Source organism: Labeo rohita, chromosome 6, assembly GCF_022985175.1.
Source record: "Labeo rohita strain BAU-BD-2019 chromosome 6, IGBB_LRoh.1.0, whole genome shotgun sequence".
In the NCBI taxonomy this organism is placed as follows: Eukaryota; Metazoa; Chordata; class Actinopteri; order Cypriniformes; family Cyprinidae; genus Labeo; species Labeo rohita.
The window spans coordinates 3,216,309-3,237,710 of NC_066874.1; the positions used below are offsets into that span (position 1 = coordinate 3,216,309).

The 21,402-nt window shown below is 33.8% G+C and overlaps 2 protein-coding genes across 2 annotated transcripts; one reads left to right on the forward strand and one right to left on the reverse strand.

Moving 5' to 3' along the window:
• Window positions 1-2,906: 2,906 nt before the first annotated feature.
• On the forward strand, window positions 2,907-11,212 carry rad54l (RAD54 like). The gene is made up of 18 exons (XM_051111366.1): window positions 2,907-3,235; window positions 4,089-4,169; window positions 4,257-4,361; window positions 4,753-4,813; window positions 5,246-5,381; window positions 5,459-5,528; window positions 6,596-6,884; window positions 7,390-7,514; window positions 7,964-8,114; window positions 8,206-8,332; window positions 8,409-8,483; window positions 8,663-8,793; window positions 8,908-9,018; window positions 9,721-9,844; window positions 10,060-10,138; window positions 10,445-10,624; window positions 10,713-10,876; window positions 10,995-11,212. Exons 1-18 carry the CDS (start codon window positions 3,233-3,235, stop codon window positions 11,194-11,196), a joined length of 2,214 nt encoding a protein of 737 aa, XP_050967323.1. The 5' UTR covers window positions 2,907-3,232; the 3' UTR covers window positions 11,197-11,212.
• A 265-nt stretch (window positions 11,213-11,477) lies between these two features.
• Window positions 11,478-20,682, reverse strand: lrrc41 (leucine rich repeat containing 41). The gene is made up of 10 exons (XM_051111367.1): window positions 20,532-20,682; window positions 20,282-20,368; window positions 18,939-19,009; window positions 17,114-17,828; window positions 15,622-15,849; window positions 15,242-15,388; window positions 12,629-12,727; window positions 12,414-12,542; window positions 11,780-11,852; window positions 11,478-11,703 (listed from the first exon to the last, which is right to left on the reverse strand). The coding sequence occupies exons 1-10, from the start codon at window positions 20,617-20,619 to the stop codon at window positions 11,484-11,486; spliced, it is 1,857 nt and encodes a 618-aa protein (XP_050967324.1). The 5' UTR covers window positions 20,620-20,682; the 3' UTR covers window positions 11,478-11,483.
• Between the last annotated feature and the right edge of the window lie 720 nt (window positions 20,683-21,402).

Sequence of the window (21,402 nt, forward strand, 5' to 3'; positions counted from 1 at the left end):
TGAGTCAGCTTAAAATAATTTGTTACCCTGCTGCCTTAAAATTTTAAGTTCAGTCAAATCAAATAAGTTTAGTCAACTTAAAATGTTAAGTTGTACTAAGTAACAACTTACATATTTGTGTTTGTTAAACTTAACAGATGGGTAAGTAACCCAGCTGCCTTAAAATTTTGAGTTGAATCAACTCAAATATCTAAGTTGTCACTTAATATAACTTAACATTTCAAGTTGAATACATTTTTTGAGTTGGCTGAACTTAAAATTTTAAGGCAGTCGGGTAACAAATTATTTTAAGTTAACTCAACAAATTGTTTTTTACAGTGTAGATTATATCGTATTTATACATTATAGTAGTATTTGTTGTAGGCCTACATGCTTCTTTTACTGTAGTACATAAAATGACTGTTACAGTAATGATAAAACAATCATTTTTTATTTTATTTTATTTTGTTTTATTTTATCCCGCTCCATTTCATTTCATGTGAGCAGTTAAATGTGAGCAGAACGTGTTGTCATGAGATTCACCCTTAAACTAAAAGCATTTTATGACTATTAAATTCCATTTTTGTTACTGCTTTTGTTACTACAGGGGTTTTGTATTGATATTAAGCAATCGGTTCATAGAAAACATCACACAGTAGACACCAGTTTAACCTCGTAATGTTTTGTTAGAGTACTTGCAGTGTTTTGGCCCTGTTTTTATTGTTAGTTTTCTGTTTTTTGACTCATAGATCATAGATCTAATAGATTATCTTCTATATTACCCAACATTTGAAAGATGTCATTCAGGGCAAAGCTTTATTCATCATGCCATGTTCTTCACTGACTTTATATCAAATGCAATAATGTTGTTGTGATAATCTGGGATGTTTTGGTCAGTTTTGTTCCTTTGAGATCTGAGGAGAGCAGGTTTTTGTTTCCCAGCAGCGCAGTGAATTGTTTTCCTTCCGGATGGCATCATTTTACCCTTTGGATGCTATGCATCCCCGCTTTATTTAAGGGAAATTACTGCTATTGTTTGATGTATTTATTGTTGTTGTTTTTTCATATACATGTTATCATAATTATATTTTTTATTATTTATAAAATGTATATACCTGGAATTTATTGCTCAGATTTTTATACAGATGATGCATTTAAAGAGAAATACATTTTATCTTTGTGTGTCATACCATGTGTTCATTGTGTTTCATTTTACATTAATGCATTTATTATTTTCCAACTAATATTAGTTGTAGAGGAAATGTTATTGCAATAGTGTTTTTAAAATGTTTTATTTGATGTTAAGCACACATAAAGGCCTCAGTGGAAAGTTTGAATGCTCTCAAAGCACATGTGTACACTAAACACAGACTTTAGTATCTTATCACAGTCATCCCACATGCTGTTGGTGTTTGGATCTGATAGAACTGAAGGTGAGCGAAAGCCTAATGCTCACATCTTTCAAAAACTACTATAATTTGACTTGTATTTTCAGTTAGTTTTCACACAAGAGATAATGAATTCGTGACATCTGACCTCTGAGAAACGGAATGCACAAGTTTGAACGTCATTTTTCCACCGCTGCTGCTGAAGTCAATATAAATAACCGAACTGCGCCATCTAATGGACAGTGACAGTGGACGTTTATATAAAATAAACCTTGGGGTTCCATAGTAAAATATATAAATGCATTTTAAGTAAATTACATACAGTACACAACCCTTAAGGAAAAACTCATCGATCTATCTATCTGTCTATCTATCTATATATAATCTGACCATTACTATCTATCTATCTATCTGTCTATCTATGCCTAGCAACCAGAATCATGCTAGTAACTTGGTAATCATGCTAACAACATGCTAGTAACATGTTAATCATGCTAGAAACATGCTAGCAACTTGCTAATCATGCTAGAAACATGCTAGCAACTTGCTAATCATGCTAGTAACTTGGTAATCATGCTAACAACATGCTAGTAACTTGCTAATTATGTTAGCACCATGCTAGTAAAATGCTAATAACTTGGTAATCATGCTAACAACATGCTAGTAACATGTTATTCATGCTAACGACATGCTAATCATGCTACAATCATGCTACCAACATGGTACTAACTTGCTAATCATGCTAGAAACATGCTAGCAACTTGCTAATCATGCTAGTAACTTGCTAATCATGCTAGAAACATGCTAGCAACTTGCTAATCATGCTAGTAATTTGCTAATCATGCTAACAACATGCTAGTAACTTGCTAATTATGTTAGCACCATGCTAGTAAAATGCTAGTAACTTGGTAATCATGCTAACAACATGCTAGTAACATGCTAATCATGCTACAATCATGCTAGCAACATGCTACTAACTTGCTAATCATGCTAGAAACATGCTACCAACTTGCTAATCATGCTAACAACATGCTAGTACCTTGCTAATCATTATAACATCATGCTAGGCACATGTTAATCATGTTAATAACATGCTAACAACGTTCTATCTATCTATCTATCTATCTCTGACAGACTGTATTGCCTTCAAAACATCCAAACATTAACTTTTTAAAACTACTTTAGAATTCAAACTATTTCAGACTGAAAACCATCAAACTTCTTAAGCTTTTTAAACTTTATAAACTTTTCAAACTCTTTAAAACGTTCTGTTCCGGCTTTCTCAAGCCAACTTAAAGTTTGTCTTGACAAACTTTTTATCTAGTTTACTCTTGTTAACAAACAGACAAACCTTGATATCGAGTAACGTTAAAATATATTTACCAAGAGATTATAACTTATATATTTCCATTTTGATGCCATGGGCTCACTTACACTGACAAATAAATAAAATCCTATTATGTAATTTAAAAAACGCTGAATTAGTTCTGATATTCTGTCGTTCTCTTGTCGGAGCAGTATTTATTTTCGAAACGCATGTTAGGGAGTTTGTCCCTTTCTTATTGCCGTAGTGTTGCGTTGCACTATGCGCGGGACTCTCAAACATGACGGTGTTCCATAACGAAAACAAACGCTTAATTTGTGATATTTTGATATGTTCTTAAATAAGATATTCGTTGTAGTTTAAAATAACAGTTTTGCTGTGGGAATTTCGTTAAACGAAGTTAACTTACGCGTTTAGTTCTGAGGTAGAGCGCTTCGGTTGACAAAATAAGAGGAACAAAAGAGAAAACTATTAAAAAGACAGAAGAATGCACATTTATTTAAATGTATTAATTTAATTTGGATTAGGTTCCTGATCCAGAATGGTAGGTTGCAATATTAATCTTTTAATTTGTCATAAATGTTGAGTCATGAACACTGCCAGTCAAAAGTTTTTGAACAGTAAGATTTTAAACTTCTCTTCTGCTCAAAAACCCTTCGTGTATTTAATCCAAAATACAAGTGAAATATTTTTACTGTTTTAAATAACTGTTTTCTATGGGAATATATTGTAAAATGTAATTTATTTTTGTGATCAAATCTAAATTTTCAGCATCATTACTCAGTCTTAAGTGTCACATGATCCTTCAGAAATCATCCTAATATGCTGATTAGCTGTTCAAGATAATTATTTATTATTATAAATATTTAAAACAGTTGAGTACATTTTTTTCAGGATTGTTTGATGACTAAAAAAATTCAAAGATCAGCTTTTAACTGAAATAAAAGGTTTTGTAGCATTATACACTATAGCGTTCAAAAGCAATATATTAATACTTTTATTTAGCAAGGATGCTGACCAAAAGTGATGATAAAGACGTTTATAATGTCACAAAAGATTTGTTTTAGATAAATGCTGTTCTTCTGAACTTTCTATTCACCAAAGAAACCTGGAAAAATCAACATAATAATAACAGTAAAGCAAATCAGAACATTAGAATGATTTCTGAAGGATCATGTGACTGGAGTAATCACAGGAATAAGTTACATTATAAAATTATTTCAGAAGTTTACTACTTTTGTTCAAATAGGTTGGTGCTTGGTGAGCAGAAGAGACTTCTTAAAAAAAAAAAAAAAAAAAAAAAAAAACTTTTGACTGGTAGTGTGTGTTCTGTTTGCTGTTATTAATTAGTGTTCAGTGAATTCTTAAAAAAATAAATAAATTGTTAACACCTGCAGAGGAGAAGTTTAGCACCCAGTCAGGTGGCCAAAAGGAAACAAGGGCCAGATTCAGATGATGAGGACTGGGAGCCTGACATTGTGAGTTGGTCGCATTTAAAGCTCTTGACTGAATGGTCATTATCAGAGAGGACATGATAGACTGTTCTCACTGTTTTTACTCCACAGGCATCAGAAAGTAAAAGAAATTGTCGAGAAAACTACATCTCTCCATACAGAAAACCCCTGACACCGCTCACCAACAGACCCCTGTGCACTGATGGCAATGAGCATGTGAGTTAAAAGGAAAACACACAAAGCACTAGTATGAGAACACACTGGAAATCTAACAAATAATGTACATAAAACTCTTTCAAAACAGAAAATTCTGAAGCTATTTACTTTTAAAGCTGCAATACTTTTTGCCTTTACAAGATTTTTGCTTTTTACTGATGCATTATGATATCTGTGATAGATTTGACAGGAAATTGCATTATAAGGAGAATCCTATAATATATGTTGTGCAATATTCTTGTACAAGGCTATTGATAAATTCTGGAAAGGACACAAGAGGAAAGTAACATTGATATATGAATGGGCATAACTATAGTTAATTACTATTAGCTACTAATTGCTAATTATCTACTATTTGTATTATGTAATTAATCAATTTAATTTTTCACAGGAAGCATTCATTCGCAAGATCTTATCAAAGCCGTTTAAAATTCCCATCCCAAATTATACAGGTCAGTCTGTCTTCATAGGTCATTTAGGTTGGTGGTCAACCAATATATCATCAAGGCTGGTATTTGACAGTTTTAATTTACTGGCATAGGTTAATTTTTTATTTTTTTTATTTATTTATTTTTTGGCCAATGTGTGTCAGTAACAGGACTTTTATTTTAACATATGTTGCCATCTAAATAATTGTAGTTTATGGATTTTTCCCTATTTATTCTTACTCAGATTATTTCTAATTTAGTAAATATTCATGCATGTGCTTTTACTATCTTTAATAGTGTTATTTTTTATATTGGCCAAGATATTGGCATCTGTATTACAAAAAAAATCTATATTGGTTGGCCGCTAATTTTCATATTAAAAAAAAAAAATTAAAAAATCGTTTGTGTGGTAAATTCATTGTAGAGGTTCAGCTGTGCTTGTGTTGCTCTGCTCAGGTTCGTTGGGTCTGCGGGCTCTGGGACTGAGGCGGGCCGGGGTGAGGAAGGCTCTGCACGACCCGTTTGAAGATGGAGCTCTGGTTCTGTACGAGCCACCTGCCGTCAGCGCTCATGATCTCATCAAGGCTGACAAGTCAGTGACGTCTGTTGATTATAACAGGGCAGCTACACAACAATAACGTGATCACTTAATGATTGATTCTTTTGCAGGGAGAAGTTACCAGTGCATGTGGTTGTCGATCCAGTGCTCAGTAAAGTGCTTCGACCTCATCAACGAGAGGTATGATCTTGCTATATTAATGATTTGTTATTATAGTGATATGTTATCCCAGAATAATCTCAAAATACCCAGTTATCAGTCAGATATATTAACTTTAGCTATATATAACCCCCTCTTTTCTATAAACTTTAAATTATGGAAGCTTATTTCTGCTAAGGGCTAAAAAAAAAAATAAATAAAAGGTAATTGCAAATTTTTGTTTCACAATTCAGATTTTTACTTTTTTGTTGTTTTTACAGATTTTTTTTTTTTTTTTTTTTTTTTTTTTTTTTTTTCAGAATTATGAGATCTAAACTCAATTTATAACAGAGTTTATAACTAAACTCGCAGCTGAGAAATTGTGAGATGAAAAGCTTTATTTTTTTTGGCAGAAACAGTCCAGAGTTAAAGAAAAAAAAAATCACAATAAGACTTTCCTTCTTTATATCTGACAATTCTGACTTAATTTCCTCAGAATTTTGAGGAAAATAAAGTCTGAATTGTGAGATAACTTAATTTTTTATCTCTTATATTCTATGACAGAAAAAAGCTTCCATATTTCCAAAAATATGAAATAAATATAGAAATTTATAGAAGAGATGGGTTTATCATTTATTTCTCTAACAGGGAATAAATTGTCAATTTATAACAGTTTATAACTTTATAAAGTTTATAAATTGTGATTATAAGAAAAAATTAGCTCATTAGTTACCATCTTAACATCTTGCTTTTTTTTTTTTTTTTTTTTTTTGTCCTTCAAAACTTTTTGTGTGAGTTTTCTTTTTTTCAGAATTGTGAGATATAAACTTGGAATTGAGAAGGAAAAACAATTGAGTTTTGTTTATGTATTTATTTATTTATTTTGGCATAAATAAAAAAAAAAAAAAATTCTGCCAAAAATTTTTGTTTGTTTGTTTGTTTGTTTTTGGTTAAAATTGCACAGAAAAAAAAAAGTAGGAATTGTGAGATATAAACTCAGAATTGTGACACAAAAAGTCACTATTACCTTTTTTTTATTCTGTGATTAAAAAAATAAGCTTTCATATGGAAAAGGCCTTTTAAATCATCTTTACAATGTTCCTCCATAGGGTGTGAAGTTCCTGTGGGACTGTGTGACAGGAAGGCGGATTGAAGACTCGTATGGCTGTATAATGGCAGATGAGATGGGGCTGGGAAAGACGCTGCAGTGCATCACTCTCATGTGGACTTTACTGAGACAGAGCCCTGATTTCAAACCTGAGATCGACAAAGCCATTGTGGTGTCCCCCTCCAGCCTGGTGCGAAACTGGTACAATGAAGTGGGCAAATGGCTCGGTGGACGTGTGCAGCCTCTCGCTATTGACGGCGGCTCCAAAAACGAGATCGATCGCAAACTTGGTATTTGATTTATTCTTTTATTACAGGAGTTAGTTAGAGGCTTGAAAGCAAGATCAATTTACTTCAGATGCTAAACTGATAAGGAAGACTTGAAAGTCATTTTGTTTCTCATACCCCATTGATTTATTATTTTAAGCATAAACCTCACTGAACTGTGTTAAATTTCCACTTAAAACAATAAAAAACTTTTTCCAATAGGGTAAGAAAAATAAAACTATTAAATCCAAATTGATCATGTTTTTTTTTTTTTTTTTTAAACTGGAAAAGAATATGATTTGCCAATTAATGGCAGTATTAATGCTTGTTTCCTATTTTTAGTTTAGTTTGTTTTTTTTTTGTTAAATATTGTGTGAAATTATACGTTTATTTTTATTTTTTTTTTATTTTAGCTATTTGGCCATTGAAAACCACAAATTATGTGTTCACTGTACACCGAACTTCATCATTTGTTTTGAATGTTATCCATCTTTACTACATATTTTTGTCATTGCATGTGTTCTTGCAGAGAGTTTTATCTACCAGCATGGTATGCGAGTGCCAACTCCAATTCTGATAATATCCTATGAAACTTTCCGCCTCCACGCTGAAGTCCTGCACAAAGGCAAAGTTGGACTGGTTATTTGTGATGAGGTAAGTGTATTAGAATAAGTACGTGATTATATAAGGGTTCATAGGCCAGGAAAAATTAGGGAATTTTAACTTTTTTTTTTTTTTTTTTTTAATAAATGTATAATTTATACAATGCATGAAGTTGATTTAAAAGTGACTGTAAAACATTTATAATGTTGCAAATGATTTTTGTTTCAAATAAATGCTGTTCTTTTGAACTTACTATTCCTCAACGAATCCTGGAAAAAATGTATCACAGTCTGAAGGATCATGTGACTCTGAAAACTGGAGTAATGATGTTAAAAATTCAGCTTTGATCACATGAAAAAAATGACAATCTACAATATATTCATATAGGAAACAGTTATTTTAAGTTCTTAAAAATATTTCACAATATTACTGTTTTTATCAAATAAATGTAGCTTTCAGTCTGTATGTCATGTATGACCATCTCAGTGTTATTTGTTTAGGGTCACAGGCTGAAAAACTCAGACAATCAGACATACCAGGCACTGAACGCTATGAACGCCCAGAGGAGAGTGCTGATATCTGGGACTCCAATTCAGAATGACTTACTGGAATATTTCAGTTTGGTGCACTTTGTAAATGCTGGTATTCTTGGTAAGTGAGTGTCCTGTGGAGAACTTTACTGCAACGTTATTGAATAATGAAAAACATTAATTTGCATTCATGCATCCGTCACTTGTCTCAGGCACAGCTCAGGAGTTTAAGAAACGCTTTGAGATCCCCATCCTGAAGGGTCGCGACGCTGACGCCAGTGATAAAGACAGGGCAGTCGGAGAGGAGAAACTCCAGGAGCTCATCAGCATTGTTAACAGGTGAGCTTGCGAGAAACTGTCTGTAAAAGACTCCTCATTAAAAAGAATTTGATTAAACATTGTTTGTTTTGTTTAGGTGTTTGATTCGAAGAACCTCAGATATTCTTTCCAAGTATCTGCCTGTGAAGATTGAACAAGTTGTCTGCTGCAAGTAAGAGATTAATCATGTTCACATTTTTTAAGAGCAAAACTTGAAAGTGTTTAATACAGCGGTCAGCAATCTCATGCACGTGTCTTCATTAGCACTAAGAGGCTTTATTTAAGTGTGACTGATCATTTTTTACTTAAAAGAAAATATTAATGAATAACATATGTGTGTGTCTTTGTCAGGCTGACTCCGCTCCAGACAGAGTTGTATAAGTTATTCCTGAAACAGGCCAAACCTGTAGAGAGTGTGCAGAGCGGCAAGATCAGCGTGTCTTCTCTGTCGTCCATCACCTCGCTTAAGAAACTGTGTAACCGTGAGTGTTCATCAACATAATCATCCCTTTTTTTAATTTCTGAATTATTATGTTTCTGTTATTGTTCCATGAAAGCTGTGGTTGAAATGCATGTGTGTTTGGTCTCTTTGTTAGATCCTGCCTTGATTTATGAGAAGTGTCTGGCAGGAGAAGAGGGTTTTGATGGAGCAATGGATCTCTTCCCCCAAAATTATTCCACTAAAGCAGTAGAACCACAGCTCTCAGGTCAGTTCTGACTTGCCATTTTTTCAGCAAGGATGCACTAAACTGATCAAAAGTGATGTTAGAATCCTGAAAAACGGTTTAAACTGTTTACAAAATATGAAGCAGTGTTTTCAACACTGATAATCAGAAATGGGTCACATTGAGCAGCAAATCAGCATATTAGAATGATTTCTGAAGGATCATGTGACAATGAAGACTGGAGTACTGATGCTGAAAATTCAGCTTTGCATCATAGAGATAAATTACATTTTACAATATATTCAAATAGAAAACAGTCCTTTTAAATTGTAATAATTCACACGATTGTTTTTACTGAATTTTGTTTCAAATAAAATCAGTCTTGGTGAGCAGTAGAGACTGAAAAATAAAATCATTAAAACATTTTAAAAAAACTTATCAACCCAAAACATGTGCAATGTGGGCTCAGAGATAGAGCTGCACCATAGGGACCATTAACTTTAAAAAAAGAGCTGCACCATGGGACCCTCCAGGTGCTTTTGATTCTTTCTTTGTTTTCCATGCACTCAACAACACATCTGTCATGAACTAATCAGAGAGAGACAGGTCATGATATTTGCTGCAGAGACACTAAACCCCCATTTTTTTTTTTTTTTTTTTTTTTTTTTTTAACCAGAGCCATAACTGTGGCATAGAAGATTCATTGATTTCTGACCCTCATCTAAATGATTTTCTTGTTTTCAGGGAAGATGCTGGTACTGGACTATATCCTAGCAATGACCAGAACAACAACGAGTGATAAAGTAGTTCTGGTCTCAAACTACACACAGACTTTGGATCTTTTCGAAAAGCTGTGTCGAACCCGAAGGTGAGAGATTCATTTACTTTTCAAAAGGCCTTGATCTGAAAGTTGTTGTGTTTTTGTTGTTTTTGTTTTTTTCCCCTCCCCAATTTACTTTTATATAGAGGATTTAAAAAATCGTTTAAATGTTTAGCCATGAACCAAAATGTTACTGTTGATCCTTATGGTATAATATAGGTATTAAGTAAAAATTGGTCTAATATATATTTCTTCATAAATAGATACCTATATGTTAGGCTGGATGGGACGATGTCCATCAAGAAGAGAGCCAAGATTGTAGAGAGATTCAACAACCCTTCTGTAAGTCTGTTTCCATTCCATAATTAATATATTATTTTTTTATTTATTTTTTAAATTAATTTTACTATCAGTTTTTATCAAATTAGCTCTTATATTTTTGTTTATTTATTTATTTATTTATTAAATATCACTATTTATTTAAGCTTCTGTCAAAGTTTTATTTTTTTTGTTCAGTTTTTATTTTCAGCTAAGCAACATTTTTAATTCATATGTAATATTTAAAGTTTTTCTATGTAATAATTTGTTTTTAAGAGCGTTAATTTTAGTTTATGATGATAACCTTGAGTCTTGTGCACTTTAATCCAGAATCCAGAGTTTATCTTCATGCTGAGCAGTAAGGCTGGCGGCTGTGGCCTAAATCTGATTGGTGCAAACCGCTTGGTCATGTTCGACCCTGACTGGAATCCAGCCAATGATGAGCAGGCGATGGCCAGGGTGTGGCGAGATGGACAAAAGAAGACCTGCTACATCTACAGACTGTTGTCGGTGAGAGATGTTTTCCAAATTATACAGGAAATGTCTCTTATTCTACAAAAAGTGGATGACTAGCCAGCTTGTTTCTTTTTCCTGTCAGACGGGAACGATAGAGGAGAAGATCCTACAGAGACAGGCTCATAAGAAAGCCTTGAGCAGCTGCGTAGTGGATGAGGAACAGGACGTGGAAAGACATTTCTCTCTCGGAGAGCTACGAGAACTCTTTTCACTGAATGAGGAGACAGTCAGCGACACTCATGACAGGTAAAAAAAAAAAAAAAAAAACACCTAATGCTGCCTTGCTTTTTTGGTAAATCAGCAGCAATTTTTATGAGTCAAGATCATGCAAATCCAATTTTTTTTTTTTTTTCTCCTCTGTCAGGTTTCGCTGCAGGCGCTGTATAAACGGTCGACAGGTTCGTCCTCCTCCAGATGATTCGGACTGCACCTGCGATCTGTCTAACTGGCATCACTGTTCGGATAAAAGAGGCTTGAGGGACCCGGTGCTGCAGGCATCCTGGGATGCTGCCGTCTCGTTCGTCTTTCACCAGCGCTCGCATGAGGACCAGAGAGGAGTCGTCTGAGCATCATGAGTCAAAACGCCAGATCATCAATTCTGAAAACTGTGGAACTGATATCAGAGCTGATCTGAGAACAGCGAGAGGATTTCTGAAACTTTTCTACTGTTCAATCATTAGTACACTGATTTTTTTTTCAGTTGCTTTCTTTGTATATTTATTGTGTAAACATTCAATAATTATCTACATCTGTGTTATTAAAAGTATAATTATACCCAAGATGTTTGTGCTGGTCATTTATTACCTACAATCACATTTGCAAATGTCTTTTAAAAGGTCAACTGAAGCATTTGTCACATCACACTGATGTGATCTGCCATAGTCGACCTGGAGTCCCAATCATCTGTTAATATATTACAGTACGGGATGAGCTTTCGCAGGGCTTGACCTTTGATCTCTGGGTCACGATCCAGCGGATTAAACCGCAGGTCAAGTGTGAGTCGCTGAACAGGCTTGTATGTTTCCAGCAGCTGTGCAAACTCCAGCAATTCAGCAGGAAGGATAAAATTTGAGCTGTAAGAAAGGTGAGATCACATTTATTTAACAACGTAATGTATATGAAAGATAAATGCATCTCAACCAGCATTACCTAAGGTCTAGTTTTGTGATTTTGCTGGGACGGCATCCTGAGAATAACGCAGCCATCTCTATGGCACTTGTTGCTGGAGAAAGAAAAACACATTTGTCATATTTACTCCCTGTTGAGTCATTCCAAACCCACACAATATTTTTCTTTCGTGAAAATGTTTTTTTGTGACTTTTCTTCAACAATTTACATATTTCAGTCTGTTGTTCCCACAGCGCTTTACGGAAAATGAACATCAGCATCAAAACACGCTCATGTTAATAGTTCATCCAAATGTAAATTCTGTCATCCCTTACAATCAATTTATACCCAAATCATAACAGTATATACACTACTTTTAAAAAGTCAGAAGTCAGCAATTTTTTTTGTTTTGAAAGAAGTTTCAAGTTGTAAAACGTCAAAATATTTTGAAATATTATTGCAGTTTGAAATATCTATTTTCTGTGTGAATATATTGTAAAATGTAATTTATTCCTGTGAACAAAGCTGAATTTTTAGCCTCATTAATCCAGTCTTCAGTGTCACATGATGTTTCAGAAATCATTCTAATATGCTGATTTGCTGCTAACAAAACACTTCTGATTCTTAAAGTCGAAAACAGTAGTGTAGTTATTCTACAGAGTGAGTTCAGTCTTACCCAGGCGATTCTGGGCAAGCATCAGGGTTCGGATGGAGGAGATTCCTTTCAGTGCTTCTACAAATGGCAGCAGGAAGTCTTTCTTTACAGCACACTTATCCAGCAGCCTACAGTCTCTAAAGGACAGTTCTGAGATTCACATAACAGAACAAACATTAGCCATTCCTTTCAGTCGAGCTGGGTTTTTTTCTGTGTACTGCAGTATTATGTTGTACCTTCTAACACAGAACATCCCAGAAACTGAAGAATCTCTTGGTGATAGTCAGATAAGTTTATGTCTTCCAGCTTTAATACCTTGAGGGATGGATTATATTCTATGGGCACAAAAAATACAAAATAAAAACTGTAGATTGTATCTTAATTCAGTCTGGGGAAAAAACATTTTGTTAATCATTTCTCCATTATTAAATTAGTATAATATACTCTTCATTATCTCAGAAATACACGTGAAAAAGAAGTGCACTTAATTGTAGTAATGCATTCTTCATCTATATATGCACCAGACACTTTCCTACAAACACTATGTTACACAGAAAACATTGTGCACCTCTGAGTGTGCTACCTACAGGTGAGTGGGCTAGACAAACCACCTGTAGAAACACTCTTTTCTCTCTATATGCACCAGATACTTTCTTATTAACACTCCATGTTACAAGGACCTAATAAGGACAAGTTAACAAATGTTAACATTTGATAACTTGTCAATGCACCACAAATCATATTGCACTATTTGCCTCTTAACCTTTAAATACCTCTTCTGCACATTATCATGCACAGTTATTATGTAAAGTACTTGTATAGTCTGTCTTAGGTTATGTGTATGTATAGTCAATTATTTATAGTATATGTATAGTTACAATGTATAGGTTTAAACAATTGTTTCTACGTCTAGTGTATGTATGTTCATATTTATGTTTATGTAGCACCGTGGTTCTGCGAGACAGGACATTTCGCTCCACACATGTAGCAGAATGACAATAAAGCTCGACTTGACTTGACTTATTCAATTTGAACTTGAAGTGTGTCAGATTTTAAAGGAGAAGTCCACTTCCAAAACAAAGATTCACATAATGTACTCAACCCCTTGTCATCCAAGATGTTCATGTCTTTCTTGCTTCAGTCGTAAAGAAATTATGTTCTTTGAGGAAAACATTTCAGCATTTTTTTTTTTTCATATAGTGACTGATATGGTGCCCCGATTTTGAACTTCCAAAATTCAGTTTAAATGCAGCTTCAAACGATCACAAATGCGGTTGTAAACGATCATACTGAAAATAATACAATTTATATACTTTTTAAATGTCAACCGCTCGTCTTACTCTGCCTGGGCTGCTTTTTTCCAGTTCATGACAGCTAGGGTATGTCTAAAAACTCTGATCATATTTTCTCCCTCAACTTCAAAATTGTCCTATATCGTTGTTTTACCTATTTGATGTTTTACCTTTTGGGTGTTTGATCTTCTTTGCGTGTTCACTTTGCAAAGACTGTGTTGGTACTTCTGCAGTGATTTTGAAATGATTTTTGAAGTTGAGGGAGAAAATACGATTGGAGTTTGGCAACATACCCTAAACTGTCTATACACAGAGTCCAGGCAGAGCAAGGCAAGACGAGCATTTGGCATTAAAAAGTATATAAATTGTATTATTTTTATTAAAATAACCGATCGTTATGCTAGATAAGACCCTTCTTCCTCAGCTGTGATCGTTTACAACCGCATTTGGGATCGTTTGAAGTCGCATTTAAACTGCATTTTGGAAGTTCAAAATCAGGGCACCATATCAGTCAATTATATAGAGAAAAATGCTGAAATGTTTTCCTCAAAGAACATAATTTCTTTACGACTGAAGAAAGAAAGACATGAACATCTTGGATGACAAAGTGATCAGTACATTATATGTGAATCTTTGTCTTGGAAGTGGACTTCTCCTTTAAGAATATATTTTTAAAAACTGTACTTGCAGAAAATACATCAAATAAATAAAAAGTCCACTTAAGTGCTTAAGAGTACATTTTTAAGTGTTTATAAATAGTATTATTGATATATATTAATATAATTAAACGCAATTTTAAAAAGTAAACTCTGAAAAATAAAATCTAAAAATGTCCTTGTTTTACTAACGCTTTAAAGCAGTGCATTTATTCTGGTGTGTTGACCAACGTACTAAAGCATATGTAAAGTATTTAATCACGATAAATGTCAAATTTGTCTTTCTTTTAAGGATAAAGGCAGATTTTTGCTACAACATGAAAGTTCTAATAACCAGATGGCTAATTGTGGCTTTAAAATATTCTTTATGGTCAATGACCATGTTTCATGTTTTTTAATTCTTCACACTTTTTCCAGTCATTTTCCTTAAAATAAATATCTAATTTCTTAGTTTGTGCATGTTTTAATGAGTAATATTGTTTCAAATCAAGAAACAGGTTTGTGTTACCTAAAAATAATAATATTCTAACAATTTTCGTCTCTTAGAAATGCACATTTGATAGAAGCTTGAGTTCAGACGCAGATGTAGATTTATGTTCATTATCAAAATCAGTAATATCTGTGAAAACTGTAGCAACCCCATTTTTATACGGTGAAATTTTATTACTCCAACTGATTTAAGAATAACATTTTTTTTAATGTAACCATTGCTCTTTCATAGTATTATCCATAGATCATGATAATACAGTTAAAACCACAAATATAGCATCTCAATACCACGGTAATAATGTAATATATGTAATATATAATAATGTTACGTTAAAGTGTACTTCTTTTTTGCAAGCATGACAAAAGTATGTTGCATTCTTGAGTAAACGAAAGTGATTATTTGTCAGAGTACCTGTTAAAGTGTGAAAAAACTGCTGTGACAGATGGATTCCTGTAAAATGAAGGCTGCTGAGTTTTGGAGCCGATGTCAGAATCGGCAGAAAACACGCCGCTGTCATCGGGCCAGTGGATCTGACTGTCAGCTTTTCCAGACAGAGCTCTGCAAATAATGACCAATTACATAAAGTAAGATTTAAGAAAAAAAAATAGAATAAAAAAAAAAAATAAGGATTTTCTCTGCAGCAAAATATGTGGAGAGAACTATATTCTATCTGAAGCCTATCAACATCTAATCTGTACAACATCTTTCTGTACTATCAACATCTCAACTGTACAATGTGGATTTAATAAAAAATGCTGTTGGTCTCAGCTCTTAGTTCAGGAGATCATCACCTTTGTTTTCAGTGAATCGCGGCTGCTGTCTCCATGTGTTTCTGTCGGCAGGCGGGCAGATCTCCAGACACAGGCTCTGTAGGGTCGGACAGGCTCTCAGCATGCTCATCAAGTGTGTGTGACCGCTAACGTGACTTAAACTGAGGTCCGTGAGAGAGCAGCCGGGGTTCAGAAACAACCGTCTAAGAGACTCCACCAACACTGCCATCTCCTGCTCACTAATGAGCCCTGCACACACAAACACACAACAACAATGCATTCAGAGACACCCATGTTAAATAAATAAAAAATTAATATTAATATAATTACTAAATAAAATAAATAAAGCAATATAAGTTTCCCAAATAAGTTTCTGTACAATTTTTTTAATCACAGAGGCTGTATTTGTGTAATCAAAACGCAGTAAAAACAGTAATATTGTAAAATATTTTTACAATTTTACTGCTTTCTATGTAAATATACGGTAAAATGTAGTTCATTTCTGTAATCAAAGCTGAATTTTCAGCATCATTACTCCAGTCTTCAGTGTCACATGATCCTTCAGAAATCATTATAATATGCTGATTTGCAACTCAACATTTCTGATTATTATCAATGTTAAAAACAGTTTTATTTTAATAATGTTATTCAGTTGTGGAATGTGTGATTCCCTGTTTTTTGAGGGAAAACAACTCAATCAATCAAGGAATTGAACCTAGTAGTTTGCTCTAAAAAGTAAGAATAAAATAAAACAGCAATATACAAATAAAATACAATAAAATAAAATAAGATCAATGTAATGCATACTTGCTGAATAAAATTATTCATTTCTTAAAAAAAAAAAAACAATCAATCAATTAATCAAATCAAGGAACTGAACCTAGTAGTTGTGTGCTCTAAAAAGTCAGAATAAGATAAATTAAAACAAAACAAAACAAAATTAAATAAAATTAAATAAAATAGCAATACACAAATAAAATAATAAAATGAAATATATTTTGATCAATATAATGCATACTTGCTGAATAAAAGTATTCATTTCTTTAAAAAAAATTGAAACAATCAAACAAGGAACTGAACCTAATAAAAAGTCAGAAGAAAAGAAAAGAAAAATATATTTTGGTCAATATAATCCATCCTTGCTGAATAAAAGTATTCATTTCTTGATAAATAAAAACTCAATCAATCAATCAAAAGGAACTGAACCTAACAGTTTGCTCTAAAAAGTCAGAATAAAATAAAATAAAATAAAATAAAATAAAGCAATACTCAAATAAAATAAAAACTTTACTGATCCCAAACTTGTAATGAGAACCATATATAAACCTGTTGTCCAACAAAAGAGAACATATAACATTTACATGTACTATTACAGATTTATACTTCTTTATATATATAGATATATTTTTGTTTTCATCTGTTTTAAAAACTGCAATTTTAAACAGAAAAATCGCTATCTAGATATCTATTAGGAAACACTAAAGCTGATATTTAGCTGTCAGCATGTACTTACAGTCGCTGTGAAGATGTAGTTTGCGAAGACACAGCCATGTAGGCAGAATGTGTGACACTGTGTTCAGGATTTGACATTTGGACACTTCAAAATCAAGCGAGTGGATCTGACCTTCAGGACAGTGGTCAGCAGGACTGTTTGCGGACGAAAACTCGCTGCACAAAACCTCTGGGTTTTCCTCCATGTCTAAAGCCAGACGTTTGGCAGCAGGTTCCTCCAGTTCACCACTACACCTCGAGTCTAAATCATCTACTACTGAACAATGGCCGTCAGTGTGGGGCGTCTCCGGAGCCGCGGACACTGTTAGTTGATGACCTCTGCGTCTGGACGTGAGCCAGCTCAGAAAAGATGAATCTGGATTTCTTCTGAGAACCACTTCTCTAACAGAGCCGTGATCCAGGAGCCGGTGGAGGACAAACAACACGTATTTCCGTCCGTGTTTGAATAGCGATTTCACATCCAGTAATTTGAGGGACGTCACTCCCTTTTCTAAACTGCTCAGGATAGGCCGCAGGTCTCCGGACGCGAGGCTGCAGATGTTTTTGGTTGACGTGTGGAGAGAAAGGACTTGGACGTGCTTTACGGTCATGGAGAGAATGGAAGAATCGCTGAGGTTGGACAGGTACGATCCTCCTCGTCTGACCTGAGTGAACAGGACCATATGAAAGAGCCTTTCCAAACATCTCTGCTTCCAGTCCTGATCAGGTAGTGCTGACTGGGGAAAAAAAAAAAAAAAAAAGATTTTAGGTTTAGTGCACTTGGTCTCTTGAGGATCCAGATTTGAATCTGACCTAGGTTGTGTCACATTCACCTCAGAATAAAAATAAAATAATAATAACATAAATAAAATAAAAAAATAAAATAAAATAAAAAGATTTAAAACCCAGAATAAAATAATAATAATAATAATAATAACAACATACAAAGCAAAATAAATAGAGTAAAATAAATAAAGGTTAACTGCCTATTTAAGTTATACTTATAAGGAATTTGACTTAGTAGTTTGCTCTAAAAAAAAAAAACGTAATAAAATAAAATAAAATAATACACACACACAAAAAATTGTTTATTATCCATTTTACTTATAAGGATTTTGACTTGGTAGTTTTCTCTAAAAAAGAAAAACTAATAAAATGTAAAATAATAAAATAAATTAAGGAAATTAAAAGGAATGACTTAGTAGTAAGCTCTAAAAAGTCAGAATAAAACAAAAAAAAATAATTAATAAAATAAAATAAAAGTAAAAAAAAAGAAAATCCACCAAAAATACAAATAATGTGATTTTTTTTGTGACCATGTAAGTTGCACTCATAAGTGACTGGGTAGTTTGCTATAGAATAAAAATATAATAATAATAATAATAATAATAATAATAATAATAATAATAAAGCAAAAATAAAATAAAATAAATTATAAAAAAGAAAAAAAAGAAAGTTATCAAGTAAAAGACAGTATCCTGATATTCTAAGCATGTTCATCAAACATAATGACAATTATTTATCAGCAATGAATATATGTGACCCTGGAACAGAAAACCATTCATAAGGGTCAATGAAAATTACCTTTAAAGTCCAAATGTTCACAACTTTAAAAAGTTCTTCAAAAGTTTTTAGCAATGCATACTACTAAACAAAAAGCATGTTTTAATATATTTACGGTAGGAAATTTACAAAATATCTTAATTGAACATGATCTTTACTTAATATCCAAATGATTTTTGGCATCAAAGAAACATAATTTTGACCCATACAATGTATTTTTAAATATACCTGTGCTACTTATGACTGGTTTTGTGGTCCAGGGTCACATATGAAGAACAACAAACCTTTAATCTCCAGCGCCACGTCTGGTCCAGATCTCTCCATATTGCTGCCCAAATTACAGAGGTGGAGATTCCTGAAATGAGCATCAGGATTTAGTGTCAAATCCAAAACTCTTAATTAGATGTCATTAACAAGAATCTGATTTGTAAAGAAAAATAGATCTTTTACACCAAATTCTACACCCAAAAAAGAAAAGAAAAATGTTATCACACACAATATTGATTAAGCAGATTAAGGCAAGAATTAGATCTGTTGAATGTCATTGAAACAGTTTGAAAAAGTTACATTTAGACTAAAAAGTGCCCCTAAATATTCTGAATCAGAGACACAATGATCCATCAGATGTTCTTACAACACATGACTAATAGAAATGTAATGAAGATGTGTATGTGTGTGTGTGTGTGTACCTGGTATTTATCACGTTATGGGGACCAAATGTCCCCACAAGGATAGTAATACCAGTAAATTTTGACCTTGTGGGGACATTTGTGAGGTTCCCATGAGGAAACAGGCTTATAAATCATGCAGAATGAGTTTTTTTGAGAAAGTAAAAGTGTGCACAGTCTCCTGTGAGGGCTAGGTTTAGGTGTAGGGTAGGTGTAGGGCGATAGAAAATAGGGTTTGTACAGTATAAAAACCATTATGCCTATGGAATGTCCCCATAAAACATGTATACACAACATGTGTGTGTGTGTGTGTGTGTGTGTGTGTGTGTGTGTGTGTTGTGGGGACCCAATGTCCCCAAAAGGATAGTAAAACCTGAAATTTTTGACATTGTGGGGACTGGCTTGAGGTCCCCATGGGTACAAAAGCTTATAAATCATACAGAATTAGTTTTTTTGAGAAAGTAAAAATGCAGAAAGTTTTCTGTAAGGGTTAGGTTTAGGGGTAGAGTTAGGGTAAGGGGATAGAAAATACAGTGTGGACAGTATACAAACCATTGCACCTATGGAGAGTCCCCACAAAGATAATAAACCAGTGTGTGTGTGTGTGTGTGTGTGTGTGTGTGTATACTTGTTTTTGCTACATTGTGGGGACCAAATGTCCCCACAAGGATAGTAAAACCTGAAATTTTTGACATTGTGGGGACCAGCCTGCGGTCCCCATGGGTACAAAAGCTTATAAATCATACAGAATGAGATTTTTTGAGAAAGTAAAAATGCAGAAAGTTTTCTGTAAGGGTTAGGTTTAGGGGTAGGGTTAGGGTAAGGGGATAGAAAATACAGTGTGGACAGTATACAAACCATTGCGCCTATGGAGAGTCCCCACAAAGATAATAAACCAGACATGTGTGTGTGTGTGTGTGTATATGTGTGTGTGTGTGTGTGTGTGTATTGTACTGTACCTTTGGTGGCAGCAGCAGTTTCAATTCTATTCAGATAATAAATGTTTAGATGTGGTAGTAAGTCTTTCAGGAGAGACACAGGCAGATCTACATCCAGACAGATGGAAATAACATTAGAAAAGTCTAAATGTTTTCTATCACGTCCCTTATAACGTCCATAAACTGCAATTCCGTTAATTCCGTTCATCATTCAGTTAAGATACATATTTGGGATTGACAAGAAAATGATTTTGTTGTAAGTAAAACTCACTCGAAACCTTCTTCTCCAACACATCCATGTTTTGAGCAACTTTGACGATGCACATTTGCACCAACGAGTTTCCATCTGAAATTCCCATTTTAACACTAGTGTTTTCTTACACAGCGGCGTGTGCTTCATACATTTCTAATGTTGTGCTTCCGTCATGTGTTTCGGAAATAAAAATGTATTAGAAGCAAATAACGGTTGTCAAAGTAACGTTAGTTATTCGTCCAGGGGGCGCTCGGCGGCTCAAAAAACCTGAATCTTTAAAGCACAGTGTATCCTTATCATTTTCCCGCTCATTTGGGACATTTATACACGACATCGTGTAGTCTTTTAAATGTATATATATTTCAATAAATAATACCTGATCGAAAAATGTAAAGCCGTTATTATAAATCTCTGTTAAATACATTTTAAAACGTGTATGTAGCAATCACTTACGAAAGCGATTGGTCCAATCTTCCCAGCGCTGAGAAAAGAAACAGATACCACGTGACAACACATTTTTATAATTTACATATTTCATAACGAACATCTGAATAATAACGTAACATCCATTAAACTAAAAAAACTAATCATCTAATGTGTCAAATCCCGACAGTTTAAACAACCTTAGCTGATGTTAATTTCCCTTCCAGCTGCTCAAATTCTATGGACAGAACGCGCCAATTGGCTCAATTTCATGGACTCTTACTTCCGGGCGCTGATGTGGCCAATGAAACACGCTGTAGAGGTGCAAGTCCCGCCCAATAGAGCAAATCCCATCGGAGAGGGATTTTTTATTTATTGCAACACTTTACAACCAAACAAGGTACATAGTCACAATCCCGAAAATAACCAATCTTGTTCAGCCTTGGTTAAGCATAACCAAAAATAG